The sequence below is a fragment of the Phyllostomus hastatus genome, unplaced genomic scaffold (assembly GCF_019186645.2).
Source record: "Phyllostomus hastatus isolate PE091 unplaced genomic scaffold, TTU_PhHast_1.1 phas_contig_210, whole genome shotgun sequence".
Taxonomy (NCBI): Eukaryota; Metazoa; Chordata; class Mammalia; order Chiroptera; family Phyllostomidae; genus Phyllostomus; species Phyllostomus hastatus.
The window spans coordinates 22,112,156-22,137,977 of record NW_025333737.1 but is presented as its reverse complement, the minus strand read 5'-3'; the positions used below and the strand labels follow the sequence as shown (position 1 = coordinate 22,137,977).

At 45.5% G+C, this 25,822-nt stretch overlaps 1 protein-coding gene across 1 annotated transcript; it reads left to right on the top strand.

Moving 5' to 3' along the window:
- Positions 1-3,731: 3,731 nt before the first annotated feature.
- LOC123817655 (phosphatidylcholine transfer protein) lies at positions 3,732-24,099 on the top strand. Its single transcript, XM_045837462.1, has 6 exons — positions 3,732-3,933; positions 14,770-14,887; positions 17,349-17,428; positions 20,397-20,568; positions 21,631-21,698; positions 22,830-24,099. The coding sequence occupies exons 1-6, from the start codon at positions 3,790-3,792 to the stop codon at positions 22,893-22,895; spliced, it is 648 nt and encodes a 215-aa protein (XP_045693418.1). The 5' UTR covers positions 3,732-3,789; the 3' UTR covers positions 22,896-24,099.
- Positions 24,100-25,822: the final 1,723 nt, after the last annotated feature.

Here is a 25,822-nt window from a genome sequence, read left to right as displayed (position 1 = left end):
TTGCATTATTGGGGTTTTTCTTGTTGGTTTCTAGGAGTTCTGTGTATATTGTCAGTATCAGCCCTTTGTTGGCTATGTTTTCTACTAATCTGTAGGTTGGGGTTTTGAAATTTTTTTTATTGATTGATTTTAGAGAGAGAGGGGAAGAGCGAGAGCGAGAGCGAGAGAGAGAGAGAGAGAAAGAAACATTGATTTCTTGTTCCCCTTATTTATGCATCCCTTGTTTGATTCTCATATGTGCCTTGACCTGGGATCAAACCCAGTACCTTGGCGTATTGGGATGACACTCTAACCAACTGAACTACCCACCAGGGCCAATTGCATGTTGGGTTTTAATTTATTCACACTGAGTAGTTAAATAGAAGTTTTTGCTTTCTGATATACACAGGAGTTATCAACATTTTCCCTCATACAATTAGTTCTCTTATATATCTGGAATTTATATTTTTGTACAACATGATCTAGGAACCTCGTTTTTGCATAAGGATAGTCAGTTGTCCAATACCATTTTATAAATTGTCCATTTTTCTTACATCCTATTTCAATGTTCATGTGGATTTGTTTCTAGATGGAAAGCTATTTCATTGTTTATTACTTTTTCTTAGGCCTAGGTCAATACCACACTATTTTCTTTATTATAAACCCTAATATTTGATAGGGCAGGCTTCCTTTCCTTTTTTTCCTCTACTTTTAAAAATTGATAGCCTACTTTTTCAAATTGTTTGATCCCTACACCTTTCCTATAAGTTTTAGAATTGGTGTGCAAAGTTCCTTGAACAGTCTGAAGGACTTCTATTTAAATTTCATTGGATTTATTGTTTGAATTGATAGGAATGGTCATCTTTAAAATATTAAGTGTCATAATCCACAAATATGGCATCAGTCAGGACTGAGGGCAGAAAACAAGAACTCTCTAGGTATTTTAAGCAAAAGGAATTTGATGCAGGGAATTAATTGCTGGTTAGGTTCTTGGAGGAAGTATGTATGTATTTGCGTTGTTATGTTTTTTAGTTTTTAAATATATTGGGTGCAGGGTTGGCTATTTTTGTATCCTTTTTTCTTTCTTTTGTGTTTTTGACTTGTTATCGGAGAATAATACAGATTCTTTTGTGTTTGCTAAAAGCATTCATTGTGACTTACAGGATAATCAATTCTAATGAGTGCTTTATGGTAGTTTGTAAATAATATCTGTATTTTATTTATTGAGTACATAGTTCTCTATATGCTCTTTAGGTCAAGTATATGAATTATATGAACTCATGTGAGTTCTTATAAATTATGTTCATCTTTTATATCTTTACCATTTTTTTGTCAGCTTGATTAGTTCATATCCTATAAAAGAGCCTTAAAATGTTCTACTGTAATTGTGAATTTGCTGATTTCTCTTTGTACTGATGATAATTTTTGCCTTATGTATTTGAGATTATGTTGTGAAGTAAGTATAAATTTAAGGATTCAGAATTCTTGAAAGGTTGTATCCTTTATTATTAACTTATGAACTTCTTTCCATTAATGTTTTTCTTGCCTGAAAGTCTACTTTGTCTAATATTTTTAGAGCCATACCAATTTTCTTTTGTTTAGTGTTTACTGGTGTATATTTTTCATATATTGACCTCTATATTTTCTGAGTAATATATTTTTGTTTTGTCTCCTATAAACACATATAACTGGCTTTTCTTGAAGATTTTACTTTGAATGATTTCAAATATGCAGAAAAGTTGATGGAATAAAGCAATAAAAACATACCTACCCTTTACCTAAATTCATTAGTTGTTTTCATTTTGTCACTTTTGATCCTCTTTCTACCTATTACACTTTTTTTTTTACTAAACTGTGTATTTGAATGTAAATTGCAGAAATCTGGAGTGATTATCAGACTACACGTTCTTTATGTTCAGATAAACTATATAGTAAATACTATTTTTTGGTATGGTTTATCTAGCATTTCTGTGTTGGAGGCCAAGAGCTTCAGCTTCAGCTGTTACGATACTGCAAATTCCTCTAGAGAGTGTTTTTCACAAAGCAAACAGGCTGGCCTATTATATAATAGGCAAGTTCAAAAGGAGAACAGACTTCTCTAGATCCCTTTCCAAATCTTTTCTAGACCTTTGCACAGAGTAAAACTATTTCCTAATATGATTCTTTCCTTCATCAACTGTAATAAAATAAACACAAGTGTAAATTTCAATAGACCCAAATATATAGGTATTTGCCTTCTGAATTTAGTAGAAGGCAATTGAATGCAATTGAAATTCCCTGCCTCATATCTTGTAGCTTTCATACTGCCATTTAGATTATCATGCCTGTCTTCATTAATCTATTGCTAAACAGTGATAAAAGCTGTTTCAGCAAAGAACACCTTTAGAATGGGATTCCTTGAAGATATCGGAAAATACTGTATACCAATGATTTTGATAAAATTACTTTTTTAAAGCAATTGATTTTTAGTTTAAATGAAATATAGTTTTTATAAAGAAGAGAGAACTTAAAGGCATTATTTAAAAAACAGTAGGAAAGGATGTCTCTAGCCTCTTGGGCATTTAGCCTAAGAAAAAACCACATCCCTCCTCTCATCCTCACAAAACAAAACAGAACCAGCATTGTATTGAATAAAGAAGTAACTTATTTATGCTGCCAAACCTGACTTTATATCTCTTTTTGGAAATTGATGTCTTGTAGAGTTTGCCGTCAACTTCCAGGCTTTCGTTCAAGTACAGAAGGAGAAGTATTCCAATTCAGTCGTGTAAAACAAGTAGGGATTTTTATTGAACATTTACTTGGATAGGCATTGTGCGTACATGCTTTATGTTTATTTTATGTAGTTACCTCCTCTGTTCTAAGTGGTTGCACAATTCTTACCCTAGTTTTCAGATTAGGAAACTCGGGTTTCCAGAGTTCATTGGCACTCATGTGGTGTTATATTGTTTTGATGTTTAAACTACCTATTTTATTCACAGCCAAGTACAGTCTGGTGGTAAGAAATATAGTAATACCTAAGGGACCTGAGTGAATAAAAAGGTCTTTGAATTGCAAAAGGTCTAAATTATGCAAAGTGCAGAAATCCTTGGTGGATACAATAGTAACTTTTAGATTATCTTTCACCCTGCAGGCTGGCAAATCAGCCTGTAGATCCAATAGAGATGAGGTTTCGCAATCCCTTTTGTGCAATGAAACCCTTTGGCCTTCTGGTGAATCCCATGGACCTTTTCTCAAAATAATGTTTTAAAATGCATAACAGAAAAAATAGACATTATGTGGAAATATTTAGTTCTAGCATTTGACTCCTGAGATTGTCAAACGTTTCTACGTTGTCCATATCACCTTCCACGCCTACCAAACGGCTCAGAGACTTTCCCTCTCTTCTTCAGAGAAGGTAAAGGAGCTACCCAAGCAGTTTTGGAGGCTATGGGGTGGGGCCGGGTACCCGATGGACTACTGAGGGGATATTCTGAAGATGACATTAGTGTCTTCTTTCTGCCTTCCGTCTATAAATAAGTCTCCCCGCTTCCCTAGCCCCTCCATTTTGCTCTAGCTCAAATCCAATTTTTCTCGTTTTACCTTTTTCACAGCCTCCTTCATCTCTTGCTCAGCCCCGCCCACTTATCTAGGCCCACCCCCTCCTAGCCCCGCCCCACCTAAACTCCTCCTTCCCACTAAGTCCCGCCTTCCCCTCTATCACTTCTCTGTTCCCTGCCAATCACGCTAGGTCACCCTTTCGCTCCGCCCCTAAACCTACAACAAACCTTTCTACGGCCTCCCTGCACGCGGAGGAACGGTGGCTGCGGAAGGATGGACCCTGCTACTGCCGGTGGCTTCTCCCAGGAGCAGTTCCGGGAGGCCTGTGCCGAACTCCAGCAGCCCGCGCTGGCCGGGGCCGACTGGCAGCTGTTAGTAGAGACCTCGGGTATCAGCATCTACCGCCTGCTGGACCAGGTAGCGGCTGGCCTGCTGGACCGTTCCGGGCCAACCTCCCTGCGGGGACCCAGGGGCAGAAGCCTCGGGACCCAGGCGCGTATTCTAGCGCTGGGAGGGGCGAGCGCAGGGGCGGTGCCTCTAGCTGACTTTGTCCTTGTGGTGGGAACTGGAGCTGGGAGGTCATTAGAATTCAGCCTTAGGTCTGAGGTCTCATGGGGGTGTGGTCTGTTTCAAGTTAACTGTAGAGTTAAAACGTGGGTCTGCTGATTCTTAACCCCATGCACCTCCGGGCTAAGTGCCAATGGTGTGTGTATAAAGGAAGTATCCTTGCATTTGAATAGGTGGAAAAGAGACTTTTCAGGGACTGAATGTACAGGGTGGCTAATGTGTGTGGAGAGGAGTGTCGCTGACAAGGGACCTGCTATCCTCTCTGGCCATTTTAGTGACTTTCTTCTTTCAGCTGTTGCCCTTTTCTTGTAAGTTGCACTTAATAACTTTAAAGCTTCAGAGGAAAAGATGAACTGAAAGCGTAAGAGGAATAGAGTTCGTTATTAAGCAAGTCTCCAGGGTTCCTGCAGGGGTTTGGCACCAGGTAGGCATCTAGGTGGAAGGATCATATTGCACCTGAGCCCTGTCATTTGTTGCTCTGTATGATAGCAGTTCAGAGCAATAGGGTAAAAGTCACCCGTAGGCAAGGTAAGTGAAATCGAGGTTTCTTGGCAGAGGACCAGAGTATTATAGTGTTAGAACAGGGAGGAGCTTTGGATGCCTTTCTGTAACTGGGCAAATAGCAAGGTGAACGAGAAGTTCACAGTGTAGAGCAGACAATTAATTTCCTAGTGTAATTTCAACAGTTAACTTGGTGCAGAAGAGGACATGTTTTTCAGACAAAATCCATTTATCTTCTCTCTGATTATTCCACTTTCTTTACCACCCACATCCAGGCATTTGCCAGCTTTTGTCAGCTCAATTGCTCAGACGTATCTGACATATGGCCCGTTTCCCTTCCCCTTACTTTCTTATACGTTTGCCACTTTGGATGCACCTCTCACCTAGAATTGCAGTGATCTCTTATCTAGTTTCCCAGCCTTCCAACCTACACATCACAGCCCGATCAAGCACCTGGGGCTATGGTCTTATCACCCCCATTTCCGTGGCATTTTTGGCTGCAGAATTAATAATAACTGTTGTAATAGCTAATACATTTCATGCTTTCTTATGTTCCAAGTACTGTTTAAGTCTTCGCAGATACTGACTTACTCAATCCTCACATCAACCCCAATGTCAGGTGCTATGATTGTCATTTTTTCCCCCTAGGGAAGTGAATCTGTGGAAAGTTTAAGTTGATTCTTCAAGATTTGAACTGGGATCAGAATTCAGCTGTCTTGCTCTAGACCTGTGCCATAAATAGGCTCTTTTGACTCTCTGAAAGAAGGCAAATGCTGCAGGCAGGCTAACCTGAACTAGTTTCGTCTTAACTCACATTTCCAGCTTTATCTCCTATGATGTGTCCATATGGCTTCTGTCCTCCAGACAACCCATAACTGGCCCTCGCCCCCATCCCATGGGCTTGGGTTGTTTTATTGTGTGTGTGTGTGTGTGTGTGTGTGTGTGTGTGTGTGTGTTTGCTTTTGTGCCTTTTATCCCACAGGATCCACTGCCTGTGAGCTGAGACAGAGTGACTGGCTTTGTGTTTCCACTGTGTAGTGTTATGTAGCAGGAACCACTTCCCTCCTGTGGGGACGGCTTGAGTGGTATTCAGAACCCTTCCTATCCCTACTATTCATACTATATGTCTTATTTCACCTTATTCTAGGGATGAGGACAGTCATGGTACATTGATGTAAAGTAGAGAGAGCCTTCGTAAGTTTGGAGGGCCGTGAGATTCCCAGAGATGTGCCGCTGAGCCTCAGCAGCCGGATGAGGGGCCATTGCCCTATGGCCATTTGACCACCACCTGTATTGAAATGTGGAGGCCCTATTCAGTCGGGTAGAAGCTCTTTCCTAGAACCCTTACTTGCCTCTAGCTTTATCCAGCATTTCTTGCTGCCTGACCCACTCTGCTAAAGCCTCATTTGCTTTCTGGGTTGACTGCTATCTTTGACCTTCCTCCTGGAAGAGAGTTCCTTCTAATCTCTAGTTAGAAATGCTTTAAAATAAATTGTTTTGCTGTTATGGTTGTTCTTGTTTTTTAATGTTCAAGCTTCCAAGGAGACTCTAATAAGCACCCTGGGCTTTAAACCACTGCAATAGAGGGACCACTTTGCATTAAGTCCCTGGGTCAGGTTCTGACTTTCTTGCTTTTCAGGAAGAGCCAGAAGGCCACAGGATTGGGGTGAAGCTGGGGTAGGAGCGGGGCTGGGGGCCAGGCCCCACTTCCTAGCAGGTGATATTGTTTAGTTACTTTTTCATTTTGTAATCTCAGCTTTCCCATTGGCAAACCAAGGATGATACTTATCTTTCAGGATTGTTTGACCTCTCAGTAGTCATTGAATGAAATGAAACGTGACAGAGGGGTTCTCGAACTTGAGCATACATCAGAATCGTCTGCAGGGCATGTTAAATTTGGGGTCGAGACCCCACTCTTGGAGTTTCTGATTCAGTAGGTTTGGTGCAGGGTATGAAGGTGTGCGTTACATTTATTTTTTCTAGTTATTTTTCCTTTTTCTTTTTCTTTTTCTCTTCTCTTCTCTTCTTTTCTTTTGCTTATGTCTTTGAATTTTATTTCTAACCAGTTGTCAAAAGATGCTGAAGCTACTGGTCCAGAGACCATAGTTTGAGAACCACTGATGTATGGGGAGAATCTATCATGGGCCTCAGGAAGGTTCTGACATTAAGGGGAAGGAGAGTGACCTAGAAATGAGAAGCAAGGAAACTAAAAGGTAAGAGTGAGAATCAAAAAGAGGGTCTTGCCCTGGCTGGTGTGGCTCAGTGGATTGAGTGTTGGCCTATGCACTGAAAGGTCACTGGTTCGATTCCTAGTCAGGGCACATGCCTGGGTTGTGGGCCAGGTTCCCAGTTGGCGTGCAAGAGGCAGCCAGTTGATGTTTCTCTTACACATTGATGTTTCTTTCTCTCCCTCTCTCCCTTTTTTCCCTCTCTATAAAAAATTAATGAATAAATTTAAAAAATAAAATACTTATTTGTATTGTAGATTCCCTACTTTAAAAAAAGAGAGAGAGAATCTTAAGACAAAGGCAGTGTTTAAGATTCATTCTCCCCAACTTTTAAGGTAGTGGCCACTTGGGAGTGAGTGTGTTCCCCTGTGCTGTGCCCAGCAGTTCCCCTGGCAGAGAAAGGCTACGGGTCACTTACAAAAGCTTTCCCAGCGATCTGCAGTCCGGTCTCGCAGGAGCTCTGAACTGTGTTACCATGCCAATAGACACCACGACAGTGCAATGGACAGTGTGAAACTGGCATGCAAAGGTCCACCTCTTTGATTTAGACCAAGTAAATGCTGGACTGAAAAGATCAGGCTGACAGCTTAACTTCTTTATGTTTTTTTCACATTGACATTTTCATTTTTAATTAAATTTATTGAGGTGACATTGCTTAATAAGAGCCTATAGGTTTCAAGCGTACATTTCTATGGTACATGATCTATATACTGCATTGTATGCCACCACCCAAAGTCAGATTATCTTTTATCACCACCCAAAGTCAGATTATCTTTTATCACCATTGTTGGCCTATTTAAGAGGTCTTCTAGTCAAAGAGTTTGCTGAGGAGCAGACAGACCTACTAAAACCCTAAAAGCCTGGCATTACTGGAGAAACTCTGTGTTTCGCCGGGCTGGGAGGAGACTGGGCTGGGAGGAAACTTGGCCTTTCGGAGGGAAGCGCAAATGTAACTTCCGTGAGAACAGCTTTACCTCAATGAGCGAGAAGCTTCCGCTGTCATCTCACAGGTGGAACCATAATCCGATTTGCACAGTGAGCTCCTTTACATCAGGATTGCAGGGCTATTCTCCCTTCGTTCACCCTTCTGCCTCCCTCCTAAGGGTGGGGGGTAGTTGGCAACGCGACTGATAGAACATTTTTTGAACCTAAGACACTGAGCCATATTGTGCGAGTGGGTAGGGCCACCATGTCTTAAAGCCGAGCACCCACGTGTGGCATTCTGCTTCCTGCCTCAGACCAAGGCACTCGCTCATGCACACGCCTGCCCTCCCCCTCTTTTCCATCTTTCCTGAACCTACAACTGGGTGGTTACGTTGGAGCCTCAGTTCCCCGCCTCTTCATCCTCTCTCAGGATGAGCGTGCCATATGAGGCGGCAAGAGAATGCTGGTCCTAAGCTGTAGATTTGGGAGAGTGAGGGGCGAGGGGTGAGTAGGATCCCCACTCCTGTTTCTAGGTACAAGCCAAGCTTTGTGTTCCACCCCGTCTTGCACCAGATTCCTGCATAGGGATGACAGTAGGTGGCTATTAATAAAGCAAAAAAACTCTGATTTTCTTTGTGTTTTGGGATCCCTTTAAGAGGAAAGGTGACTTGTTGGGAAGGATTTGGACACTGGACTCCTGGATATACCACCATACCGGTACTTGGGTAACCCTTGAGCTGAATTGGGGCGATGCCAAGTGGAGGGTTGTCCTTGTTTGGTCTTCCTGCTATTGACGTTGGAGCCACCAACTAAGGGCAGAAGGAGAACTCCAGCAGGCTTTTCAATGGGAATAGTTTGTAACCACAAAGGCTCACCATTTCCTGACATTATTTGGGGAGGCTATTTTACACTTCAGGGAGATTGTGAAAATGAATATATTCCTGTAAAAAATGGAGAATTCATGCAAATATGAACCTTTGAATTTTATCCTGGAATTTTTCATGTGTTTTTAGGGTGCAGAAAAACTTAGCAATAAACATAACTACTTTATTTCGTCATTTAGTTTACAATAGACACCTTCCCATAGCTACCTGTGGGTTATCTGAATATATGCTAATGAAAAGAAAACTCCAGAGTTCATGGATTCATTCAAACAGCCATTAAGGACCTATTGCAAGCCCAGCATTATGCTAAGCCCTGGTGCTGAATTATTATTCTTGATGAATAAGATAAAGTTCATACCTTCAAGAAGCTTTGACAATAAAACAGGCACTTTTATGTTATGTAGATAGGAGTTTCTAACCTATGTCATATTTTTTTCTCCTTGAAAATCTTCTTTTAACGTTTCCAGGGTAGATCTGCTGCTGATAAATTCCCTCAGTTTTTATTTGTCTCAAAAAGCTTCTTATTTCTCCTTCACTTTTGAAGGACAGTTGGATACAGAACTCTAGGTTGGTGGCTTTTTCCTTTTAATACGTTATATGCAGGGCCCAGCAGAAGTAGCCCCTGCTGGAGTGTGGTTGGTAGCGTAATAATATGGGTGTAGTAATATATAGGTTAAACTTGAACATTTCCACTAAAAGGTGATCTTTGGTGTGCTTGAGTGTGATATTGTTATGGTACAGAATTACATGCTTATGATTGTGCAATAAAAGATGTCATAAAAAGGGTCATTTATTTGTGCCAGACCCTGTATTTCGCTTCACTCTCTTTTTGCATAGATAGTTTCTGATGTCTGAATTTTGATCATTCTCAGCCGTATTCCTTTCCTCACGCTATCACGAAAGGAAACCCTACCTTTTGCAACAGCGTGAATGGGCTTGCAGAGCATTACGCTGAGTGAAATAAGCCAGTCAGAGAAAGACAAGTGCCATATGATTTCACCTAAAAGTGGAATCTAATGAATAAAATGAACTAACAAACAAAATAGAAAGCCCGCCTTCCTCCCAAGCTTCTTTCAAGATTTTCTCTTTTCTTTGGTTTCTGAATTTCAAGATGATATGTTTTAGATTTTTTGGTACTTATCCTGTATGGCATGCTCAGATTAGCAGATTTAATTTGAAGGGTGGTCTTGGCTTACATGGTAAACTCCAAAGTGATTTCAAACTAAAATATAAATATATTGGGGGCTTACAACAAAAGTCCCTCTCTCACGTGTGCAGTTGCAATATAACTGTGTAGTAATTAAGAGATTTCCTGGGTTGTAGATTTTGGAAGTGGTGGCGGCAATGATCTAAAGCAGGGACAGTGAAGAAGGTTGGTAAGAAGATGTGGCTGCCAGTTTGAGCTGTGAACTGGGCCTGGGCAATTGCAGGCTCCCCACTCCCTCTCCTGTGCTTGGGATATGCGTGCCCGTTGTCTTATCAGAAGCTGCCCAACGACACCTCCTTGAGGTAGAAACATGGTGAGGAGACTGCCATGGGTGTCCAACCAGGCGCCCGCAGGCTGCATGCGGCCCAGGATGGCTATGAGTGTAGCCCAACACAAAACTGTAAATTTACTTAAAACATTATGAGATTTTTTTGTTTGCATTCGTGTTTGTGTATTTAACGTGTGTTCCAAGACAACACTTCTTCTTCCAGTGTGGCCCAGAGACACCAAAAGGTTGAACACTCTGGTGACTGTGTACGTGACTGACCCCAGTTAAGGTTTCTGTATAAACTTTTAAGATCCTGGCGGGCAGGTGCGGAAAGCCACTCATCTTGTGGCTGCCAAACCTGCCACCTACCAGCCTGCCCTTTTCTTCCATCTCTCCGTGATCTCCACCTGTGGGGGCGGGTTTCAGGTTATACCTGGGAAGCTCCTGGCTGGGTTTGCAACCTAACAAGATACTGCCCAGCTTTTTCTGTAAAAGGCCAAATAGTAATTATTTTTGGCTTCGTGGGCCATGAAGCAAAATGGAGGATATTATATAGGTACATGGATAACCATTTAGAAATGTAAAAGCCATTCTTAGATTCTAGACAGTTAAAAAATAGCCACCCTGACAGGTTTGGCAACCCCTGGTCTAAAGTATAGTTTTGAAGCCTAATTGCTCTGTCATTTTAGGATTTATGAGCCTAAGATCCTTTCTGAGTCTCAGTTTCCTTATCTGTAAACTGGAGATTATTCCCATTCTGCCTAAGTTATATGGGGATCCTGTGAGAGGGTACATTTCACAGCACCCAGTGTATTCCACCTCTGGGAATGTATCCGAAACACTCATTTGGAATATACGGACCCCTATGTTTATTGCAGCACTATTTACAATAGCCAGGATTTGGAAGCAGCCCAAGTGCCCATCAGTGGGTGAGTGGATAAAAAAAGCTGTGGTACATTTACAAAATGGAATAATCCTTGGCCGTAAAAAAGAAGGAAACCTTACCTTTTGTGACAGCATGGATGGACATTGAGGGTATTATGCTAAGTGAAATAAGCCAGTCAGAAAAAAACAAGTACCATATGATTTTACTTATATGTGGAAACTAATGAATAAAGCAAACTAACAAATAAAATAGAAACAGACTCAGAGATACAGAGAACAGTCTGACAGCTTTAAGTCCACGTGCTCTATCTTCATAGGTATATGACCTTGGGTGAGTTTCAGGATCTCTCTTTTTATTCGCTGAGGTGTCATTTATACGAGCTGTGATTGATGGAACATGTCACATGTCAGAAGTGGTTTGCAATGTTTCTTGGTGTGATAAAGAAATGGAGCCATTCTAAGATTTTGGTTAAAGCCAAGAACCTTATGAGTAAACTTATTAGGAGTCATTTATTGAATGCTGGTAAGCTTAGAAACTTATCTGCAACAAATGTTACAGAGAGTTTATATCTCTAATTTTAATGCACTTAATCAATGATAAACTTTGCCCAAATTAAGCTAAGATTTGTACTTTTTTCTCTATCAAATTGTCTGCACAAACTGGTATGCAATCCTGGTGAGATGATCCTTTGCTACTGGTGAGTGTATAAATTGGTACAAAGTTTCTTAAAAATTCATAAAAAGTATAAAGAACCTTAAAAGGTTAATGCCCTTTACCCTACAGTTTGTCTCTAAGGAAACTTTCTTCGTGAAAAAGAATTACATGCCAAATGGGTCCACATGAAATAATAGGTTATTTCAGAAGTTTTTATATTTGTAAGAATATTTGGAAACAAATAACTTAAAAGAATAATTAAATTAGGTGTGACCTCTCCATAGCTTCAATATTATATTGTTAAAAATAAGAATACAAGCTGTTCATGCCATATTATCCCCATTCTTGTAACTTGTAGAAGTATTTATTTACTTAAAAGAACTGTGTCGAATAGTACCAATAGGTATTTGTGGATTATGAGGTTACATGCCATTTTTATTTTCTTTATAACGAATATGCCTTATTTCTATAATTATAAAATTCACGTCATTTTTAAAAGACAAAATAAAAACGTGAATGTGTTTACTGAGATCCTTCTCGTATAGGAGGAAATAATGGGTGAAAAGTGCTTTGACCCAAGAAGCTGGGTGGGGCCGCTCAGCTCTCGGAAGGAACTTGCGGTCGAGAGACTAGGAAAGGTGTTACCGCGCGTTCTGTTCCTGCGGAGTCTGGCCTTTCTCAGCTCCACCGCCACGCAGGGAGTGTTCAGAGGAAGTTGCCACAATAGTTCATTCTTCTGTGTTCACGTAAATCACATTGGTCTATTTTCCTCTTCCTAGCGGGCTCCTGTTTTCTTTTCTGTGATATGCATAGGACCGAGGTCACTCGGGCTGTGATTACGTTCAGGAGGGAAAGGGGCCAGTGTAAGGAAACAGTTTGTCTAATGTATCCAGAGAGCCGAAGCTGACTCTTGTAAGGGTGGGGAGATCGTCATCTCAAGACATAATTGCTCCTCTTGCTCAGTAGGTGCAGAAAGTGGGGCCCCAGGATCCCTGAACCGGGAGTTAATTGTCTCTCTTCCAAAGGTGGTTAAAACGCGTGGGTGTGAATGCGTGGTATGCATGAACCAGCACTGTCTTTGCACATGTGAGCGCGAGGGCTGGGGGCAGGAAGGAGAGGTTTCTCCCGAGGCCTGTCCTTCCTCAGGGACCTCCGTGCCACAGCACGTATGGGGTTCAGATCTACCGGGTAGTCATCTAATGGCTGGAAACCTCTGGTATGAAGCCACAAACTTTTAGAGCTGGAAAATCCTTGTGCATTCAGTTTCAATTTTACTTCCCACTTCTTGCCAGGTATTTTCACAAACATCTGCGATGCCTAAACTGGGGAATATTTATGCCTGGGTTATGCCCCCTGAGCCCGGAGACCCTCGAAGCCTCGTGACATCTAGAGGATTCACCGTGTTGGCCTCCTTGACTTCACGTGCATTTCTTGCACGGTGTTGAAGAGGACGGCTTCACTGAGGCACGATTACCCAGGAACACTGCTGGCAGGAGGAAGTCGAGTCCCTCTGAAGGCTTTCTGTTTGTTTCCTCTTGCACTGAAATTTAAGAGCCATTGGTTTAACCTTAAGGATAGAGCCTTCAGGCAAGGCAAAGGTCAGGAACTTGATGTTGTCTTTGTACAGAGAGTGGCTGACTCCAGCCCAACACCCTCGCCGACGAGGGTGGTGGTACTTTGGAATCTAAAAATATTTTTTTTCTCAGTAAAAGGGACTACTATGATCTGAAACTGATGTTTCTTCTCCTTTTTAGTCCTTTAGGCCCAAGTCCCTTATATAAAACAGAAGCAGCCATTGCAAAATTCTGGCATTGGTAAATTGGAATTGGTAAAACAATGTGTTGCGTTTCATTATGCCCTGTGGGTGTCCAAAATAGTTCCCTGTTCCCTGAAGGCTCGCTGCCTTTGTGCGCCCCCACTGGGATGTTTCATAACCATCTCAAAATCAAAGGTAGAGCTCTTGATTATCACAAGGCCAGAAATTACCTCTTCCCTGTTTTTTTTTCCTTTTTTAAAGATTTTATTTATTTATTTTTAGAGAGGGAAGGAAGGGAGAAAGAGAGAGAGAGAGAGAAACATCAGTGTGCAGTTGCTGGGGTCCGAGGCCTGCAACCCAGGCATGTGCCCTGACTGGGAATCGAACCTGCGATGGTTTGGTTCGCAGCCTGAGCTCAATCCACTGAGCTATGCCAGCCAGGGCTGTTTTGTTTTTTTTTTCCCTTAGAAAAAGGAACTCATTTGCCCCGCTATTCAAGCAAAGCTTCTAAGAGTTATCCTCAGTTCTGTGCTTTCTCTTTCCCCACAGCCGATCTGTCCCCAAAACAATTGCTGTTGGCGTTACTTGCAAACTATTTCCCTAAATCATCGACTTCTCTCCATCACTGCTGCCACCACCCCATTCAGATCACTGTCTTCTCCTTTCTGGACCATTGCCCTGTCTTCTAAACCATCTTCTTGCTTTCTCGTGATCAGTTTTTTTCTACCAAGCAGCAAAAAAATCATCCTTTTAAAGTAATACCCTATTTAAAGTCATTTATTGTTTTATTTATTTATTTTTTTTAATAGCAGTTAGAACAAAATATTTAACCCTTAAACTGGTTTACAAATCCCTTTGGTGCCCAGCGCCACCCCTTCCGGGACCACAGCTCCTCCCATTCGCCCCCAGCTACACTCCCTGGCGATCTGTTCCTGGAGCAGCCAGTCTGTCAACCCCAGGGCCTGCCCCTGCTGGGCATGGTCTTCTGGCATCTTCCCCTGAGTGGCTCCTTCTCAGATTTTGGACAGGAGGTTCCGATAAACAGTATCCCTCTCAGAGACCTTTTCCGATTTAGCACCCTTCTTTTCCAAATCAAGCCCCATTTATCACGCAACCCTTCTTGTATCCTATTTGCAGTAGCTGGGTACTGTTTACAGCAACCCACCCCCCCCCCCCATGCCCCAGCCGAATGTGAGGCCCAGGAGAGCAGGGCCTCCTCTGCTTTTTCATCATCGTGTCACCAAGACTGCAGGAAGGTGGTCCCTGCATGGTGGTGTGGCAAGAACCCCATCCTCGACTGTCCATCATGGGCTGTGCAGTCCTGCTGTCTCTCGACATGGGAATCAATAGGTTGTTTCTGCCTGTTCTGTTTTCATAGCAAACTGGACTCTATGAGTACAAAGTCTTTGGTGTTCTGGAGGGTTGCCCACCGGCTGTGATCACAGATGTCTATATGGACTTGGACTACAGAAAACAGTGGGACCAATATGTCAAAGGTGAGTATCACCTACTGTTTTTTTAAAAAAATCAATTAGAAAGTAGAATCTGTTGTTACTTATTTTATCTGGTATAAAGCAGCAGGTTTAATTTCTACTCTGTTACGTTTCACTTTTAATTTTGAAATAAAAGTCTTAAGTGCCAGGCTGAACTGTGCCTTCGCCACTCTGAGGACTTGCCCCTTGCCTGCTCTTAGATCCAGTCTCGTTTTCTCTGAGGGCTGCTTTGTTCTCCCTGTAAGTCGGTTGCCATCTGGATGCCTATGTATCATGGAAGGCTTCTTGGAAGAGGTGGTGTTTTTGGAAATTGAATAAAAATTTTATAAACAACAAGAATACTCTGTGGGTGGAGGGGAGGTTAAGGGGCGGGGGTGAGTGGTGTAAAGGCGTTTCAGGCACAGAAAACAGCGGGGGGGCGGGGGGAGGTCAGGAAAGCATGAAACAGTATGATATTTACAAATCACGAGCAATTTGGCACTGGGGTGGGAAAAGGGTTTGTATCCCTAAGGGCCTAGCCTGGCTGCCAGTCTGCAGTGCTTAGATCTCACCCTGTGAGTGGTGATAGGGAGCTATAAAAGGCAGTGAACAGGGGTTCTCCTGGGGCCAGCCCTGGGAGTGACCTCTGCCCCCTCAGTCGCAGTGGAATAGAACTATGGAGTTGCCAAGGGGCACGTGAACTCTGAAAGACCCTTCCTGCAGCCGGGACTCTTGGATGCAAGTAACAAAAAGCCAACTAATGCCAGCGTAAGAAAAGGAAAAAGAAAAGAGTTTATGGGTCCTTGGCATTGAAAACTCTGTGGTGTCCTGGCTTCCAGGAGAGCCCCAACCAATATTTAAATGATTCCTCCATCTTTTGGAGCGGGCTGCCTCTGTTTTCTCCTGCGTGGACGGGATCCTCAGGCAGATTCCTATGTCGTAGCGAAGATGGCCACCAGAAGATCCAGGCTTACAAATAACCAAATAAATAACCCCAGAGGAACAGGAACAAGAATTCTACTTTCCTACTGATGGTGGCCTCGGCATGGATCACGTGCTTATTTCCTGTGGACATTTGTCATGGTCTGGGGCCACTTACTGTTTTTGCATATGCTTGCTATCTAGGGGGAATTGTGATGCTCACTTATCCAAGGGAGAAACCAAGTTTTCTCTGTCCCAGTCTCCCCAGCAGCCACGGCTCAGTCACGTGACATGGAAGTTGCCAATAAGACACACATGTGGCTTCAGTCTGGAAAGAGCCACCTGAGGAAGCAGGCAGCCTGTGTCTGGTGATGGTCCCAGCGAAGACATCCTGACTTTGGGAGAGACGGTTGCAGAGCTCCTGCCCTCTGTTACTCGGCATCAGTGATTCACACTGTGGTGTCTGGTGCACTGGGCCGGCTTCTCTGGAACGGCCTGAGGCTCTGGACAGAACTCTCATCCTTCTGGATATTCTGTGAGCTACCCAAGAGCCTTCCCTGGGCCGCTTTTCAGCCTAAACTGCTCAAGGGACCAGCGAAGACCCCGGCCAGAGGCACCACCCCTGAACTAATCTCCATGGCCATGTCTTCTTAGAGCTCATTTTCCCAGCCCTGGGTTTAATGCTGAGCCGGCTCCACTTCGCCCACAGAGTCAAGAAGGAGGGGAAGGAGACTTGAGATGCTGGTCCAGGAAGAGGGAGTCAGTGCTGAGCACAGAAGAGCAGCAGGTGTCCACACCTTCCCTTCCTTTCGCTGGCTGTCTGCAGCCTGTGCAGCACCAACAGACCACCAAGCCCTTTAGCAGGTTTCCTTGCAAAATCTGAATTAAATAATCCATTTTCCCTGTCAGCATCTCCAGGGGATCTCTGGTTACTTCAGCAGCTTTGGCTTGGCCACTTCCCCAAATGGCCCGGGAGAGGCTCACTGTGCAGCGTGGGGTCAGAGGGTGTGCACGTCATGGAACGCCTTTGCTGCCTTCCTCCAAGACCGGGCTGCTGTTTGCACACAGCAGCATGGTGGAACAGTAAGGGGATGTGGTCGCTGCAGCTGTGGCATAGTGTAAACACAGGAGAGGAGCAAGACGTCGGGTGAACCACAGCTGTCCTACTCTCTCGCAGTTTAGGAGGGACACTGCCTTCTCTGGGACCTTTCTGTCCCAGCTCCACACATGACTGGGTGACTCAGGCCTGAGCACGCTGTCTGGTCCAAAAATCTGAGGACGGAGAAGAAAGGTCTTCAGAGCAAAACTGTTGGTACTCTAGTGACATCTGGTGGTTCTCCGGATTTTCAATCCTGACCGTTGATGTTCGGTGCCTGACTGTGTTTCATTGCATCCTGTCTGGGAATCTTGTTTTCGCTCTGAGGTAGACAAGTCTCGTTGGGTTCTTTTATTTGGACTCTGCTTTTGTATCTCACAGACTGTGCCCCTAGGCCACCAGCTTTCAGTGGTAATGGACTGGCCTGAGTTTTTGTAGAATGCATTAACTTTCTTTTGTTCTCCTCAGAACTCTATGAAAAGGAGTGCGGCGGCCAGACCGTGGTCTACTGGGAGGTCAAGTACCCTTTCCCCATGTCCAACAGGGACGTATCCTTTCCCGGGGTGCACCGTAGCTCGGCTTTCTCAGTGTCGCTGTGCCCCGTGGCCGTCGCCCAATGGTGGTGTGGCCAGCAGGTGTGAGCTACACTGTCTTTGATTCTCGCAGAAGCCTCTGCTAAACCTGCTGCTGCTTGTGCAGCGTCTGGAGACCTCAGGGTGGGTTCCTGGGCTGGACCACGTGCACAGTCTGTGCCTGAGGTCCTGGGAGGGCAGCTCCGACTTTCCTGAGACGTTTTCTAGGGCTCGGAATCATCGGGCCGCAGAATTGGGGACGTGGAAGGAACTTTTTGTGAAGAGCCTTTAACACGCTCCCTCAGTGTACAGAGAATTGAAATGACAGAGGCGTCCATCCAGGCTATCGGGGGCAGAAGGGGGACTGGAACGCGGGCCCTCACCATTCCGCTCACCCCTCCTGAAGTTTCACTGACACCACAGCCAGCGGTCCCTCTGGCACTGTGGGCCCCGGACACCGTGTGTATGTTGCTCCCCCTGAATGTCCTTATTTATCTTATGCTGAGATTGGATGAACTGTGGGGAGTTTCAGCTGCCACTCCAAGGTTCTAAGAAGCCCACGTAGGACCAGCCCGGGAGAGCGGGATGGAAATGTGCTGGGTGGGCGGTGTGGGGGCAGGGTGACTGATAGGCAGGTTTTCCCTTCTGTCATGGCAGCTGAGCGGTTTACATGCTGAATTTCCACTTAAGACCCTTTTAGCAAAGGGGCTCATGGATTAAAAAATAAATTTTGAAAACCAGTGAATCAGGTGATCGCTGGGGTCTTTTCTAGCTCTAATACTCTGCAAGTCTCTGTGCTCCTAAAAATAATGATTCTCTAAGAAGAGAGGGGGCGAGGGACTGTGCTTTGTGCATGCTGTCTGTGTGTGTTTCTGTGTCTGGCCTTGCGTGTCTGCCATGGCCCCCAGCTAGATTTTAAACGACATCAGGGTTTTTGTCTTGGTGCAGTTCCCGCATACTGCTAGGTGGTTTATGTACCCATGGCATGTATTTGAACAGATTGTGGATTACTTATTCCCTCAGCTTTTATACAGTTGTCTCTAACCAACAATGGTGCCAGGTAGACACCATCATCCCCATTTCACAGTTAGGGAAACTGAGGCAAAGAGAAGTCCAGAACTTGACTCAGGCTCATGCAGCTAGTGGGTGGAAAAGGCAAGCTAGGGACCAGGTCCGGCTGTCCCCAGAGGTGGTGATCTTGGCCAGGCCATGACCCTACCTTTCTGGCCTCACAGGGACACTGCCGGGTAGTTATTCCTAGGAGTGAACACTTGGGGCTCCTTGAACTTTTATTTCATTGGCTTCCTAATGCCATACAATCCCATGGGGTCTTTTCAGTCTTTCTGTGTGTGTATATGTCTCTCCAATAAGGGATGTTACATTTTTGAGAGCAGAGTAGAGTGCCGTGGTAAAGAACGTTCACTGTGGAGAGAAAGATCCCAGGTTGAGTATGTGCCCATTCTCCGGTTTGCCATGTGACCTTGGAAAAGGCCTTGCGTGTGCTTGGGCCTCAGTGACCTGGCGGTTCTCCGGTCATATGTGGCACGCGGGGCCTTCCAGCCTTCCAAAGACCTCTGCCGAGTTTTCATCAAGAGATGCATCAAGTTAAGTTTTCCTCAGTGGAGTGTCAGGTGACGTCAGGTGGCATCACAGGAGCTGAGAAAGTCGTGGGAGAAAGCGGGACAGCATGCGCTGGTATGCGGGAGAGAGGAGATCCAGAGGCAAGCGCAATGTCATTTCTTTCCTAGAACATTTAAGACCTTTACTCCTCATGACTTAGAGGCTGGGGCCATAGACCGCCCTGCAGGGTGCCCGAGTGAGGGGTGGGACGGCTGCGGATGCTCTGGAGACTCTGAGTGACACGGGGCTGTGATCGTGGCTGCTGTACAGTCAGCGCCGCTGTGTTCTGCTTAGAGGGGTTGCTCCCGGTGTTAAACCTAAGATTCTGTCACTTGAGAGTATAAAGGACAAAGTGTTGAGCCCTGCCCACCTATGAAAGTCTAGTTAAGGTTTTGAAGCCAGGTCTGGGCTCAGGTGCAGCTTTCCCCACTTCACCTGGGCTGTGGGACCTTGGGCCAGAGTCTTTGCCTCTCTAATGTAACGCTGTCGTGTGTGAGACGGGGTGCATGCACCCGGGATGCTCCCAGGGGTGGGTCGGGATCCAAATAGATGTTCTAGGTAAAGCTCATGTTTATTACATGGTAAGGGCCCGATAAGTGGTGACTTACCATTTCTTAGGGTTTTCATTATCTTCCCTAGAATAGTGCTGTAGCACAGTGGTTGTGCTGCGAGTGTTTGTTGAGAGGAAATGGCTGTTATTCCTGGGGAGCCGGTGTTCACTCAGCGTGCGCATCGGCCCACTCAGTATTCAGGTATTCGGTGTCTTCCTGCCATCGCCGGTTGTAAGTGACATGGCTTGACTGTCCTCGGAGGTCAGTCATTAGAGCTCTGGGGGCAGTCAGGCCAAGGTGGAATGATGTGGAATGTTAACCGAGTGCTTATTCTGCTCCAGTCTTTCTATAACGTCCCCCACCAAGCCCGCCTGCTGGGCGTGTTACTCTCTTCTTCTGCATCGGGAAACTGAGTCTCAGAGAAGTTGAGTCCGTCAGCCAGGATCCCACAGCTGACAGGTGATCGATCCCCTGCTCTCTCCGAGTGCCTTCTCAGAGAGAGGAGGAGTGGTTTCCGTGCATAATTAAAGGTATCGAGAAATGATTCACAGGCGGGGAATGTGTGCTTTCAAATGATATACCAGGTGGTGTGAGGCATAACCTTGCAGTGCAGGTAAGGAGAGAGGACAGGTGGGGGAAGTAACAGTACAAGCGAGCAAATGCCACGTGGGAGGAACAGAATCCCCCCTCCTGCTTCGCTTCTGGCTGGTGGGGCCCTCCCTCCGCCTGTCTGAAGTGCTGGTGTGGATGTCATGCCTTGACTGGCCCTGCAGTATGTCTACGTCCGGCAGCGGCGAGAGCTGGACGTGGGAGGACGGAAGATCTACGTGGTCCTGGCTCAGAGCATGTCCGTGCCACAGTTTGCCGAGAGGCCGGGTGTGATCCGAGTGAAGGGGTACAAGCAGAGCCTGGCGATTGAGAGCGATGGCAAGAAGGGGAGCAGAGGTAAAGCTGAGGTGCCCGTTGGTGCACCGGCCGCAGCCGCCCGTGGGAAGGCCTTGCGGATTATGAGGCACGTTAAATGCCTGAGGCTTGTTCCCTGAGGTCAGAGAAGGGGACGGGCAGGTCTGCAAAACAAACAAGGGGTGAACACCTGGGGAGAGACTCAGTGTGTCCCAGAAACTTGGCTCGAGGGCGAGGTGGATGTGTAAATCTGACTCACTCCGTCCTTTGCTGACTCCGGGCCAGATGGAGCCAGGACATCAAAGTGAACCGGAGGGCTCAGAGAGGACTGCGCCGATCCTGCCCTGCAGGCTCTTCTGCAGGGCGAGGAGCTGGTTTGGGGAGACACACCCCCTCTCAGCAAAAACCAAGTGACTCGGGGACTGCCGACCTGGAGTTCAGACCACAAGAAGAGCTGAGGCAGAGCGTGGGGCATGTATATGGCCACTTGCCCCACTGGGATGAGGGCAGCCTTGGGTCTGAGGCAGAGTCTGAACCGTAGTTCTGGCGCCTGTTAGATCTGCCTCCTTGACAGGCGGGTGAACTTTTCTCCATCTCCATTTTATCATTTATACACCGGGGTTTAATTTCGCCAACTCCTTATGATTGTTAGGTTAAAGAGGGAGAGAAATGCTGTGTTTTGCTGTGTATGATGTGCACCCACATTTCGAGAGCATTATATATAGGATGATCACACCCATTATTCATGGTGTACACTCATTGTACCCATGTATAATGTACGTCCTTCTTTTTTCCCTCAAAAATTTGGGCAAAAAAGTGTGTTATACACGGCAGAATGTGGTCATGAGATAATATATCCAAGCGTCTAGCACTTGCCGGGTGTTTGATAAATAGCAGGAAAATGTACCTCGGCTATGTTTCCAAAAGCGTTTGTACATAAATGCCCCGGAAGACAAGGCAGAGGACAGGCGTCCGCCAAGTTACAGGTTATCTCCCACCTTTTCTCCTGCGTCTGAACCTGAGGGCGGAAGGTTTGCAGGGTTTGTTGCTGTTCCTTCCTAACATATTTTCTCCTTCCGAATTGTCCTTTCTTTCCCCCTCTAGTTTTCATGTATTACTTCGATAACCCGGGTGGCCAAATTCCGTCCTGGCTCATTAACTGGGCTGCCAAGGTGAGACCCCGGGAGGCAGGAGGGGGAGGTGTGTTTGACAGATGTTGACTGAGCCCGTGGGGCTGTCAGGCCGAAGAGACACAGTGTCTCAAGCCTAATGAGGCTCTTTTATGGAGCAGCTTGGTTGAGTGACCACGGCTAGGGCTGGGGTTGCTAATGACACCCAGGCTGAAGCTGGGACAAAAGACAAAGACTCCTTAGCTGGAATGCCAGCCCCTCCCTGCCTGGACCCCGAGACCCCGCCAGGATCACTCTCTGGAACCTCGGGACAATAGCCTGCTCCTTGTAGGAACAATGGTGCCTTTGGACCCGGTATCTGCTTATGGAGCAGCAGGACAGGCTGGCCCGGCTCCGCAGACAACCAGACGTCTCCGAGCCTGGGCAAAGCCTCCAGTTTTGCTGCTGTTTTGTGTTGTTGGTCTGGAAGGAGAGGGAACCACAGCGCCAGTGCAGATCACTAGAGACCGCCTAGGAGCCTGGCTTCTAGGGGGCTGTTCGGCCTGCTTTATTGAAGTCCTGCTTACTGGCTGGAGGGCTGAACGGGTCCCCTGGGAGAGTGAAAATGCTCCTAGGCTTTGGGTCAAATCCATATGAATTTGAACCCAGGCCCCACACTGATTCTGTAATCTATGGAAGCCATTGAGTTTTTCCCTTTTGAAAAAGGAGATGGGTGTTGCCTACCTCACAGAGTGGGAGCAAATGAGACAATGTTTGGGGAGAGCCCTGCACAACGATCAACACTAACTGAACAATAATATGTCCCACCTTCTGCCCCCCAGATCCTTACCATTCTGTCATTCTGTAAAGCGGGTCCTTTCATTTCTTTGGAAGAATTGAACAACCCAGCCCGTGCCCAAGTCCTGTGTTATCTCAAAATGTCTTAGATTGTCACTAGCAACAGCCATACTATGAGGCATGTCTGGCAACAGTGGCCCCTCTTGTCTGGTCTCACCTGCACTCCGGATCGTACCTTTTGTCAGTGTCTGTGGCGGCATTCGGTTGAAGTCCAGTCTGAGGCCCTGTTGCCTTTTATTCCTCCCAGAGTCCTCTCTGTTTCCCTTAGTTTCATCCCAGAGCATCGGAAGTGACTGCTACAAAGACAAAGAAGTGACCGTCTCCTTTGCTTTGCAGAATGGAGTTCCTAACTTCTTGAAAGACATGGCAAAAGCCTGTCAGGCCTACCTCAAGAAAACCTAAGAAGGAGAATCGGGAACCCTATGCCCACGGACTGGTGTCTTCTTCAGAAGTGCCACAGCCCACGGACATTACCCTCCCTCTCACCTTTCCGCCCTCAGAGGCTGGCACACTCTCCCTCCAGCACGTCGGCCCGGGGTGCACGTGCCTGGCGCCCAGCTTCCTCTCCCACTCTCCCTACTCCGGGGACCCCACTGCCTCCTTTCACTGCTGAATATGGGTCGGATCAGGGAAACTTCTGCTTGTTTGTTTTTCAAAAAGGAAGTCCTCAATAGGGAGCACAATCACGCCACTGTGCCCTCTGAAGGGGATGGGTAGGTGGAGGAGTGGTGACGTAATGTCGGGGAGGAATGACCTCTCCAGGCCAGCTGGCTGCAGCCCTGGATGTGAGTCCCTGCGACTTGGGAGGGGCGGCCGGAAGTGACGTTCCCTCATAGTGACCCTCAGTGTACCAGGCCTGGGAGACTGTGCTGATGTCCATTTGCCTTAAGCTTTGGTGACTTGATTGAGCTGGGATTTGAGGTGATAATCCAGTAAGTCCCTGCCCAGTCCCACTCCTGGAGGATCACAGGCTGTTTTGGTTTCGAAGTATTTTGAAAAAACAAAACAAAACAGTGTAATCCTAACTAAGCACATACTGTGATAACCGCTTTTCCCTCATCGTCTGTGTCTGGGTTCCTCTCCATCCTGCCTGCCACTGGGGGGAGGTTTCTTTAATGTCACTAGCTCTGCATTCTACTGGAAACCGAGGCACCAGGATGGCGCTGGTAGTTTCTGGAAGCCAAGGACACACAGCACTGCGATCAAGTGTCCTTGTATTCAATACGATGACTTTCCCTTCTAGAGTCTCTGGAGATGTTGAAGGGATAATGATCACAGCTGGGGAAATATTACTCAGTGGCTTGGTTGACTCTGCACTTTTTTCTCAGGAATTTTACTGAAGTTGTCCACCTCTTCCACCCCCAAAAGACTTCTAGTTTCCCGTTTTCTCCTGAAGGGCAAGATATTCTGTGACACAGCCTTGATGATCTCAGGGAAAAATCTTAACCACAGTGTGTGACAGTATCAAACCTCGATAAACGGGCATAGAAATTCAGGATGTAAAGCTAGAAGCAAGGGAGTTATTAAAATGGGATACTTCGAACAGTGTATTTTCTCTCTGGGAAGGAAAGTTACTGAATACCAAATAAACACAGAGTGGCTTCTATTTATCGTGTCTGCAGCTTCCTTCCCACCTCATTCTTTTTGTGAGCGTGCAGCAATGTGGTATCTTTTTCACACGTCACATCCAGCCTAACTCATAGACTTGAACAAAGATGAGAATTTTAGGCTCGTGGACCTGCAAGGCCAGGTGAAGAGCGGCCTCAGGTAGGTGTTGATGCAGGTACTGAAATGGACATTAGAACTCAGATCTCTTCTAGTTCAAGTTATTTTTGCTGTTGGGCAGTGTTTGGTGGCAAAGTTGCTGCTAATAGCAAAAGGTAGGCTTGCATCTTCCCAGGCTCATGCTGAGCCAAAAAAAAAAAAAAGGTGAGAGAGAGGGATAGCATTTCTTTCCATGAAACCTACACCATCCCATGATTCTCTCTCAGCCTTGTGTGTATCCCTGCTGCCCCAGTCATCGTTGTATGGATAGAATGATGCAACTAAGTGAATACTTCATCAATTTATCATTAAAATGTTATCATGACTACAACTGGAATTTAATTATAGAGAAACTAAATGAAGTGACTCATGTTAAAAGGGTCAAGTTGAAATTTTATGTATAAAGCCATTGAAACAGAAGCCCTAAGAGTGCAGCCTTTGAGCAGACAGCCAACACTGAATGGTACTGTGCATACCATAATTGTAAACAGTGTTGCGTCATTTGTTAAGAACTCTGAGAATACTAAGAATATGGAGTTTCTGGGTAAGGCAGTTAGAAAAAAAGTCCCAAAGTGTGCCCTAATCGGTAGAGTTTTGACTCCTTGGTATGTATGCTTGCCACTGTGGAGAAGACCGTCCCACACAGCAGCGATTTTCAACCTTTTTCAGCTCATGGCACACATTAACTAATTACTAAAGTTCTGCGGCACACCAAAAAATATATTTTTTTGCTGGTCTGACAAAAAAAATAGGTATAATTTTCATTCGTTCACACCGGACGCCTACTGCTGTGTTGGCTGTTGTCTTTGTTTCATTTGACAATCGAAGGGAAAGGAGGTCAGTGCCCCTGACTAAATAGTCAGCTATTGCATGTTTTAAAAATTCTTGCAGCACACTGCTTGAAAACCACTGCTATAGAGTTGAAATGTGAGATTATGTGGGCAACTGGGAACTCCTGGGCCTGAGGCACAAAAAATGCAGAACTGGTACCTCAGGGATTCACCTGATTCTTCAGGGTGTGCTTCGCATAGGGGCTGGATGGACCATCTGGAATTCGAAAGTCAAAAATACATTGTCATTCCTCTAGGATTTCATTTCACCTCGTTTTCTCATGTCTGTGCCTTCAAATAGACACCAGTATCCTTGTGAATAGAAAGAGTTATTTCGAGTTGGCTATATTGCCTTCTAGGGTAGGACGGAGTAGGCACTCAGTTGGTAGCTAAGTGTGTGAATAAGTGATTTAGAGAAGAATCACCAAATGACACATACCCAGGAGACTGAACCCATCCAACATAAAGGCTTAATTTGATTACATTAAATAATGATTTCGTATTACTTAATAATTTAATTCAAGTCAAATGATTTCCCCCAAAATGTCATTTTGGGTGTTCCAGGTTCGCATGGGTCCTTCCTCTAAAGTGCGAAGGTCCCCTCTTTGTTAAGGGCTGCCTTTGCCGGTGTGTCTGCGGGCTGTACTTTAATGTTTCAGAAAGGGTGCAGTCTGGACCTAGTCCAGCTGAGATTAGCCAGAGGTTTCGGGATTTATAATGAAAAAATATATAGCA

Bases quoted from the DNA above. Each gene is read 5' to 3' on its own strand.
- LOC123817655 (XM_045837462.1), top strand. From the start codon at position 3,790: ATGGACCCTGCTACTGCCGGTGGCTTCTCCCAGGAGCAGTTCCGGGAG. The intron at 3,934-14,769 runs GTAGCGGCTGGC...CTGTTTTCATAG, and splicing joins TCTACCGCCTGCTGGACCAG to CAAACTGGACTCTATGAGTA. The intron at 14,888-17,348 runs GTGAGTATCACC...TGTTCTCCTCAG, and splicing joins GTGGGACCAATATGTCAAAG to AACTCTATGAAAAGGAGTGC.